The sequence below is a fragment of the Montipora foliosa genome, chromosome 6 (assembly GCF_036669935.1).
Source record: "Montipora foliosa isolate CH-2021 chromosome 6, ASM3666993v2, whole genome shotgun sequence".
NCBI lineage: Eukaryota > Metazoa > Cnidaria > Anthozoa > Scleractinia > Acroporidae > Montipora > Montipora foliosa.
The window spans coordinates 42356693-42366692 of record NC_090874.1 but is presented as its reverse complement, the minus strand read 5'-3'; the positions used below and the strand labels follow the sequence as shown (position 1 = coordinate 42366692).

At 39.4% G+C, this 10000-nt stretch overlaps 1 protein-coding gene across 2 annotated transcripts in view; it reads right to left on the bottom strand.

Moving 5' to 3' along the window:
• LOC138007410 (uncharacterized) overlaps positions 1-10000 on the bottom strand; it is a 51739-nt gene that overhangs the window by 39238 nt on the left and 2501 nt on the right. For both annotated transcript variants that reach the window (XM_068854298.1, XM_068854297.1), the window contains exons 2-7: positions 7025-7110; positions 6440-6571; positions 5431-5540; positions 3042-3236; positions 2612-2828; positions 1-182 (exon numbers count right to left, since the gene is read on the bottom strand). The exon at positions 1-182 is cut by the window's left edge and continues 96 nt beyond it. In XM_068854298.1, the coding sequence (XP_068710399.1) occupies positions 1-182; positions 2612-2828; positions 3042-3236; positions 5431-5540; positions 6440-6571; positions 7025-7103 (915 nt within the window). In that variant the 5' untranslated portion in view covers positions 7104-7110. The remainder of the gene's footprint in view (positions 183-2611; positions 2829-3041; positions 3237-5430; positions 5541-6439; positions 6572-7024; positions 7111-10000) is intronic.

The window sequence follows — 10000 nt, the reverse complement described above, 5'->3', positions numbered from 1 at the left end:
ATCTTGTAGTTCCTCAGCATGAATCGTCTTTACGTGAGATTTTTTGTCATGGATAATAATTTGATATCCGTCTTTGGTATTCCCATGTTCCTCTATGAATTGTTCAACGACTTTTTTCATCTGTTCAAAGGCATCGTGAGCAAGATCGGATGTTGCACTCATCAAGAAGGCGACCTCCATTCCTGAAACAGTACATTTACTGAAATGTTTCACTAAATAGAATACGACGAGTGAACCCGAAGAACCACTGTCCTCTAAACTAATTAAGACCCGCCTTGCAAACAAGGAAACATTGTTGCAGAAGCAAAATGCCTACAGAATTGTAAGTTACAATCCGAATATGCTGTTCTTCAAATCTTGTCGAAGAAAAACCCACATTGTTTCATTTCATTTACAGTTTTCATCTTGTTCAAGAGATTATAAAGGTAAGAGAAGTAATCCCTCATACTGGCCCTATTCCCATCGTAATCCCTCTGAAGTTATTTTTAGGTCGCCTGCGAGATCCGGTATTCCCACGAGGGTTAACTGATAGCCAATCATCCCCATTTTTACCAATGTTGACAGCTGAGCGAATTGCCACGCAATGATTCGCGTCGTTCGCGATTTACCATCAAACGAAAATGGCGGAGGATGTCGAGACAAAAGCGTATATACATTTTGTGGACGAAAGTGACTTGTTGACTACCGAGTTAAGCGATTACAACGACTTATGTTTTGAAACCTGTATCTTGGAAGGAACGAGTTATGTAACCGACAGGATTTTGAACAGAATGGCAAATGGAAGACTATAGTCGATAAGTACGATCTCTCTGACTTTAATAAACGCATTCTCGGTTTCCTTTGCGGGATTAAAATATGATGACCTAATTCTTATATGGTGATAAAGTAGACAGATATAGCTCTACAACAGTACCAAACATGAAAGGAAAACTTGAATCAAGCGTCCGATAAAAATTTTTGAACCCGTGTAATCGGGTTCAAGTGAATTTGCAAAGCACGTATGTTAAATATAGCTGTCTCCTTAAAAAAAAGATTTAACACGGTTTCGTATATGGCACAACCTTGATGTGGTATCATTGAAAACTAGACAATTAAGCGATTTCAGTTATTGATGTTTGAAGCCTGTATCTTGAAAGGATCGAGTTTTATAAGCGACAGAATTTTGTAAACATTGGCAATTCGCATACTACAGTCAGCAAGTAATATATCGCTGACTTGGTTAACACGTTCTTGATTTTCTTCGCGGGATTAAAATATGACGACTTAATTCTTAGATATTCATAAATTAGACAGATATCAGACATGAAAAGAAAACTTGAACAGACAGTGCGATAAAAATATTAATGTATGAACAAGTGGTATCGGATGGAAGTCAATTTGCAAAGCACGCATGTTAAATATACCTGCATCTTTCAAAATTATTAAACTCGGTTTCGTACATTGGACAGTGTTGAAATTGGTGTCACTGTAAACAACACAGTTAAGCGATTTGAGTGATATATCTTTGCATCTTTTATCTTGAAAGTAACGAGTTTTATAGGCGACAGAATTTTGTACACAATGAAATATCGCGGACTACAGTCACCAAGTAACATTCCTGACTTGGTCAACGCGTTCTGGATTTTCTTAGCGGACTTAAACTATGGTGACTTAATTCTATGATATTCATAAATTAGACAGCTAACGCTTTCAAACAGTACCACACATGACAGGAAAATTTCAATTGACCGCACGATAAAATTTTTAAAACCGTAGGATCGGATTGAAGTCAATTTGCAACGCACGCGAAAAATATAGCTCCCTCTTACAAAATTATTTAACACGGTTTCCTACACTAGACAATCGTAAAATTGGTATCAGAGTGAATTATACAGTTAACCGATTTCCATGATATATGATTGCAAACTGTATCTTGACAGGGACGAGTTTTGTAAGCGACAGAATTTTGTAGACGATGAGAAAGTGCGCACTAAAATGGACAAGTAACGCAATGCAACGAAGGTAAACATTTCTGCATCTGTCAAAATTATTTAACACGGTTTGATAGATTGGAAATTCTTCAAATTGGTATTATTGTAAACTAGACAGTTAAGCAATTCCAAGGATGTATGTTTGAAACCTGTATCTTGCAGACAATGAATTTTATCAGGCCATGAAACTCAATTTTGAAAACGGAGAGTGGCATCATACAGAATTTGCTGCACTTTCTCTCCTCCACGAAACTTCCACGTAACGCGCGCGGTAACATTATCCGCGGGAAAATTGAGATCATCTAAAAATAACCCAAGAGGGATTACGATGGGAATAGGGCCAGTATGAGGGATTACTTCTCTTACCTTTATAATCTCTTGTCTTGTTGCAGTTGTTGTTGTAATATATATTATGCAAGAATTGCAATCCAAATGGCAAGGGTGCAATCTAAAATAAAGGAACGCTTTATGCCGTAAGCGAGAATCATCTTCTCTTGCGCGGCGTTTCTAAGGAAAACAAACTAGTTTCTGCCTAGTAAAACACTTGTTTAAACTTAAATTTAGTTGAAATCTTTCTCTTTTTGACAAAATCAGTAGTCCTATAAAAGAAAAAAAAAGAGATTACTTAAACAAATATCTACCTCTGTTTTCTAGCTTTTGGTCACCGGCAAAAAGCTTATTCCAAACGTACAGCAAAGCAAAGAACAATGGAAACATCACCAAGTCAAATAGACACCAGAAATTGAGAAAAATCCACTGCAACCGCTCAAACGTAGACGAGGACGTATTATGTAGCTTGTCAAACTTTCCAAACCACTTGTTACCAAGTAAATTGAAAAGCACTGGATGAGAAAGCAGCTGCAAAAAAGTCAGAGGAAAACATCAGAGTTTCGACATCCATTGCCGACGGCCACGGGCGATAAACTAACACCATCATCCACAAACAATAGCTCATTTGAAAAATTGCTTCGTTTATCATGAGCATGCGCGTATTATAAAACACAAATAGAACAAACTAAGACTCAAAAAAGCAAAACACATAGTAAATAAACAAACAACACTGATGTTAACCTCTTTTTGTTCCAAGTTTATAGCGGCATCCATTACGTCATCTATGGAATCTCCAAATGCATGACGGGCCTCGATTTGAGATTTTAGTGGATCAAGCAGACACGTGCTGAATTTATCCACAGAATTGGCCAGCTTGGTAAAATCCTCCTCGCTCGGTCCTTTTTTGCTAGCGAGGCGGCGAAGATTAAAACTTGTCTGAAACATAATGGTTTGCGAAGAAAATAACTATTACAAATGTTTAAAGTGTTCCGGCTATCACACGGTTAGCAAGCAGTCTACAGTATGCATGGTATGTGACTGAGCTTCCATCTGTATAGACCCCTTTCAGTTAATTCCCAATCTGGGGGACAAAACAATAAGATTGTTTTGCATTTGAAAGGTTTTTCTCTGAGGGGAGAGAACCACCATATTTTGTCCTCCAGATTGGGAATTATCTGAAATGGGCCTATTTTATGCTTGAGTCAACCCTTTCCGGTATCTTTCTATTTTTAGAACTACTATAGTTTGACGTATGTGACTGAGGACATACGTGAAGTGGTTCACATAGGTCACATACGTATGTGACGTAATAAATGGCTGACCATAGGTCTCTTATGATTGGCTATTTTGAAAACACCCACTAAAGCCCCCCTGCGAGGTTCTTCTAAAGATAGAAAGATACGGGACATGGTTGACTCAGAGGGTTAATATGGAAGATGGAGGCTCCGGGTAAGGGGCTCTGACTGGCAAAATGTTGAGCTTTGATTTTTGTCCAAAAGCCGTTTACTTTGAGTCTAAGGTTAATATTTCATCGTCCGTCATTACTCAGGTTCAAAACTGACCGATTGGACCTCAGAAGATTGGATCCGGGGAAAAGTGACGTCAAAGGCTCACTAGCTTAAGATTTCAGCGTGTGAATGCAGCTTATGGGCCCTTTGCAGCTGGCGATCACATGTTACAAAAACCGCCATATATACTGGAGAGCAGATGCGCACTGGGACATCCAATACAAAAGAAAATTGAAATCAAGTTGCTTTGTTTTCGATGTCCCAGTGGTCGATTTGCTCTCCAGTAAAGCGATATTTGTACCATGTGACCACCAATTGCAAAGGGCTCATTATATATGCAAAACGCGAGTTTTAAGGTCTGAAAGCCCAAAACTCCCGTGCTGCTTATTAATTCTGTGGCGTACACACGCATTGCATACTTAAACTAGTGAGCCTTTGACGCCATTTTCTCCTCGATCCAGCTCTCTCAAGATCTTAAATAGGACAATTCCAGTTAAAATAAACAGGTTTCTTTTTGAAATTAAAGCTTACATTAGTTACTAGTTACACGCGCGCCACAACGAGTTTTTTTTTCTATAATTCGAAAGTAAAATTTAAATGGGCGTCAATCGAATGTTTCCATGACGATACTCCTGTTCTTGTGGCGACAGTTGAATTCGTCATAGAAACACTTGATTGATGTCCACCTGAATTTTATTTTCGAATATGAAAAATGTCGTTGAGGAGCGCGTGTTACTGATCACCGCTGTGAAACTATGCTCGCGCTCAGTGTTTACTTAACATAGATTCGAAATCCAAAGAAAAATAAGAATTGACTTGGTTTTGGTTACAGCGGTACTTATTTAATTGCTTAAATTGCGTCCATGTTTATGCTAAAAAAGCTTAACTAAGAGAGCTTAATTAAGAGAGCTTAACTAAGCAACGATGAAAAAAAAAAGGTTCAATGAACAAAAAAAATAGCTTTGCACCCCCTGTTCGAATGTTTTCCATTCGAGTATTTCATTTTGTTTGACGTGCCCGTCTTGACAACTACGTGAGATGACCAAATTTAAGGTTATGTAGAAGACGAGTACACCTGGTGATAAATGTTCAATTTTCTTTCCAACACGCGTCACCGTTCAAGTGATTTTTACCAAGAAAGTTTGCACACATTCTTCATGTGGAAACACTTGGGATAATCGCGAAGTTATTAGAAAAACTTGAAGTTGTATTTTTACAAGAAATTCTCATAGCCTTCGTCGTCTTTCTTGCTCAAGCTCCCTACTTAGTAGTGATCAAAACTCTCTTGACTGAGCGTACGTATCTTGTCCTTATTCTTGAGTAACAAGTCGAAAATCGAAAAACCAGCCTTTGAGAGTCCTAAGAGCTTGAAACCAAGACAAAGTCGACCTTTCCCGAGGGCCCTTTTTTAAAAGCGTCAATTTTGTCTCTCATGTGTCTCCGTTCAATCCTTTGAAAATCGCATGTCAGAGTGTTTTAACTAACTCCAAGTTGCATATCGATGTCGATTAGCGATTGAACATTGTGTTAAGGGGAGAAAAAGGGGCGACAATCTGTGTCAACATTTTTATCGCGCTTAAATATTTATTTAAAGCAAACAGTGGCAAGCTTGAAAAATATACCTCCATTGCCATCATCAACACATTTTTGTTGCCTTTTGTGAGAGCCTTAGGTGTCAAATTATCACTGATGTCATCGATATCGCCATCCTCTATGATTTCTGTCAAGTTGGCTGAAACCGCAAAAGAACTCTTAAATTAGCATCTCCCATTTCCAAGCTATGAACTTCATACCACATATTCTATTGTACATCTCAGCGGTATGAAAGATTGCAAGATGTCAACTGGGAGCCTGGCGTTGTTTTCTCCAAACGTCCCCAACACTCTTGGATATATTTTTTTCTTGACTAGTTGAAACTCCAGCTTTTAGTAGGCTTAGGAGATCATAGTTTCATCTTCACAGACGGCTTTTCGAGAGCGACTAGAGTTGCTTTTGAGCGCTATTGAAAAAACTAGGCCTGTTTTCTTTATACGTCAATGACCAATCCAGTATTGAGACTCTTAATTTAATTTGTACTTGAAGTGCCTACAGCGAGAACTGGCCAAGAAAAGTGAACGAACAGCTCGCCACGACACTACGCGCGGACATTTTTCACGGGATCTTTTTTTCTCTTTACTTGGACTAAGAGAAAAAGGGGCTGGCTGTTCCTAGTCTAGACTTCTTCCTCAATTCACTGCCGCTCCACGTTTACAAAAAGTAACAACCATTCGCGTCCTATGCGTCTGCAAACCGAGAATAAAAACCTTTTGCATTGCTCTCCAAAAGGAAGTCTACGCATCATGGACTTTCGCTTCTTTTGTGCAGTCACACAGAAATTCAAGAAGTTGTAGTGGTTACCAACGGTTACGGAAATTGACCCTTAGGCCCGATTCACACGTCAAACTTCGCATATGCCGAATCTAATGCAAATGAGTGAAAACAATATATCCTTGACACTTGCATTATATTCGGAACATATGAAGTTCGACGTTTGAACCGGGCCTCACTTTGACTGCACGTAGTTCGAACGGGGCCGATGTCTCGGAGCTGGCCGAAAGTATCGCGGCCTCTGGAAAAAGAAATCGGGAGTACCTTGCTCATTCATTGGTTGGTCATCTGACTCATTCGTTTCGTCTGCTTCGCTACAAGAATCGCTTTCTTCCCCTGAGACATTTGGTTCTCTCGGTTCACCTGATCCACTTCGGTTACCTTCTTCAACAAAGTCTGGGAAATTTCAAAGAAGGAAAAAATGGTAACCATGCATCGCATCAACTAATTATGCTGAAAGAAAGGCTCAATTAGAAGTAAATTTAAAGAGCGCTTTTAATAACGTTCAACAGCCTGTTGGAACAAACCCCTATACCCTGCTGTACCCTGCTACAAGGACAATAGGCTATTTTACAGTTGTTTGGTCAGCGACCTAGCCTATGAATGGCTGCGAGGCTGCCAGTGACCTTGCATTGATACAGCCCCTCTGCTTTAATCATTCAAATTGTGTTGTTGTAATTCTAATTAGTCCATATTAACATTACAAAAGCACGGAGGTTTGTATCAAAACAGGGTCACCGGCAGCCTCGCTACCATTCTTAGGCCAGGTAACTTATCTACAACTGTAAAATGGTCTGTTGCTCAGTTTGGACATTTATGTCTATATATTGAGCTACAGTACCTACCCACCTATATCAGAAGACTGGCGACGTTTGTGTCTCACTAGGGGCTCCATTTCAGTTTTTTCCTTTACAGCCTCCATTTGCATTCAGTGTCTAGAAGAAATTCAAATGTAAGTTATCGGCAAAAGAATCTACGGTAATGGCAAAGGAACTTCCAAGGTCTGTCCAAACAGGAAATGGTATCACAGGCGATCGATCCAAGGGCCGAATAAAGCCAGTTTTTTCTGATTAAATCGTCTTCGATCGCGGAGTGATCACTGGCTTTAAGGTTTCGACTCTCCGGCTTTGTCTTTCAAATGAAGGATAGGAGCAAATTTCAAAACTAGCCCAGAACGCCTCAAATCGACACAAGGACACAAGCTGAAGTGAAAGTAAGTTTATTTTATTTATTTTCGTCGCTGTAAACTAGGACTTGCCAATTTTTTTTTTTTTTTTTGGCATTTCATGTTAAGCATTGCTGTTGGGCTTAGCTAAACATTTTTCCGATTAGCTGCTTTATTTTGTGTTGTTTAAATATGCTTCAACGTGTTTCCTTGTTTTTGTTAAGAAATCCGTCAAAGATATCAGAGAAATCACAGGGGAACCACATAATCTTTATCCAAATTAGAAGAAATGCCAGTTTTAAAAGTCTGTGTTAAGCAATTAGAAAGAGTATCCTGTAGCAAAACACTCGGAGTTGTCGTCGATAAGCATACTAGGTGGTATAGTTACATTGAACATATTTCCAACAAAAGGGCTAAGTGTAATAAACAACGGATCATGTGTACTATAGGTGGACTCGGCCGATATATCGACCGATATGTCGGCCGACTATCGACCGATGGTCAGTCGATAGTCGGTCGACAGTCGGCCGACATATCGGTCGATAGTCGGTCGATATATCGGTCGATATATCGGCCGATATGTAGCGATCAAATACCGGTGAAGTATTGGTCACGTAGCGGTCGAGGATCGCCCAAGTGTCGGCCAAGTATCGGTCCAGTATCGGTCAAGTATCGGTCAAGTATCGGTCAACGTACCCACAGATACATTAGCTAGTAATAGTTGACACAAGAGCTCCCCGCTGTTAAGAAAAGTTGTACGCATAATTTAATGTGCAGTCCAGGGCCCAGGTTGAGGAATGGCCGTTCACAAACGGAGCAGCTGCAGCATAAGACAATTATTATTCGTGTTGAAGCGGGGAAGGAACGAATCGCTTTATTAGTGCTGAAGTTCAAAAACGGGAGTTGCATAGTTTCGTGTCGTTGGAAGTGTAAAAGGTTTGATCATGCCGGACACAGTGGTGTACAAGTAGAAACAGAAAGTAAAGGAAACGCAAGGTCAATTTTTACAGCTTGTAGCTAGTTAATGTTGCGCAAGAGAACTAAGACGATCCACTACCGAAGAACACTCGCAATCGTATAACTGATAATGTATTTTATTCGATCTGAAATTAAAATGTACAATGTATTCTAATTAACTGAATCAATTGGTAATAAAGAAATGAAACGAGCGAAGCGGGAATAACCGATAAAAACTTTTAACAATCATTATACCATGCGGCCACTGTTCGTCAATATCCAAAACTTATGAAATCCATATCAAACTAACAAAACTGAAATGATTGATAACATTACAACAGCGATCACAAACTTACTTCTATGGCGAGTTTTCTTAATTTTCCTTGATCGGGATAACCATAAAACAGTGTAACAGGTAAGCAGTAAATCACATGAAACATGTCCAATTCAGATATCGGGTAAAAAATAAACTGCTTAATTAAAGCTGGGGTTTATCTACTATTTAAGTTTCCTGTTGGGTATGGGGCGCCGATTGTAAATAAATTATTTACCTCGATATTCTCAATTTTTTCATTATATAATAAATAATATTTTTTGATATGATACCATACTTTATTATTTGATATAATAAATCCTGATTTCAAATCAGTCGTTTATTATTTGATGTAAGGAATCCTGATTTCAAATCATGTGTTTATGATTTGATATAATAAATCCTGGTTTCATATCATGCGTCTATGATTTGAAATCACGACTTCATGATTGAAATCTAACTTTTAGATTTGATATCAGAGAAATCATGGTTTAACTTAATAAGTATGATTTAACTTAATACCTAATCGGCGCGAGCGAGTACATGTGACAAGTCACACGATCATCTATTGCGCGGGAAAACACAAACATGTCGGATGAATTTTCAAGGTCAATTGCTTCTGCCATATCCCAGGCAATCCCAGGCAGTTCAAAGGGCGGTCGATGAGGCTCTATCACGTCTTCCAAATCAGGGAGTCACTTCAACCAGTTCAAGCTCCACCTCAAGCTCGACCGCGACCACCACATCAAGCTCCAATTCAAATTCTCAAGAGGTACGTACATGTGCTGGCCGACAAACGGTCATTGTGTTCGTCTGGAATCTCGTGTGTTATTTAATACTGAATATTTGGCCATTTTCATTTTTCCTGTCTTACAGTAGTGTTTGATGCTGGTTTCTGTGGATTGCATGTTGTTCCAGAAGCTCTATAAAAGTTGCGTTTGGGAAAGAAATCCCCCGCCTTTTACACATTGTATTTTCTCACCGTTGCATGCGCCTCAACGACTTGAAAGGAAACCTTACAGCTTGTCATAACTAACTTCCGGTTAATTGGCAACTATCAACAAAGTCACGCAACGGTGAGAAAATACAATGTGTAAAAGCCGGGGGATTTCTGTTCCAAACGCAACTTTTATTGAACTGCTGGAACAACATGCAATCCACAGAAACCAGCATCAAACACTACAGTAAGACAGGAAAAATGAAAATGGCCAAATATTCAGTATTAAATAACACACGAGATTCCAGACGAACACAATGACCGTTTGTCGGCCAGCACATGTACGTACCTCTTGAGAATTTGAATTGGAGCTCGATGTGTGGCAGGTCGAGTGGTGGTCGAGGTCGAGCTTGAGGTGGAGCTTGAACTGGTTGAAGTGACTCCCTGATTTGG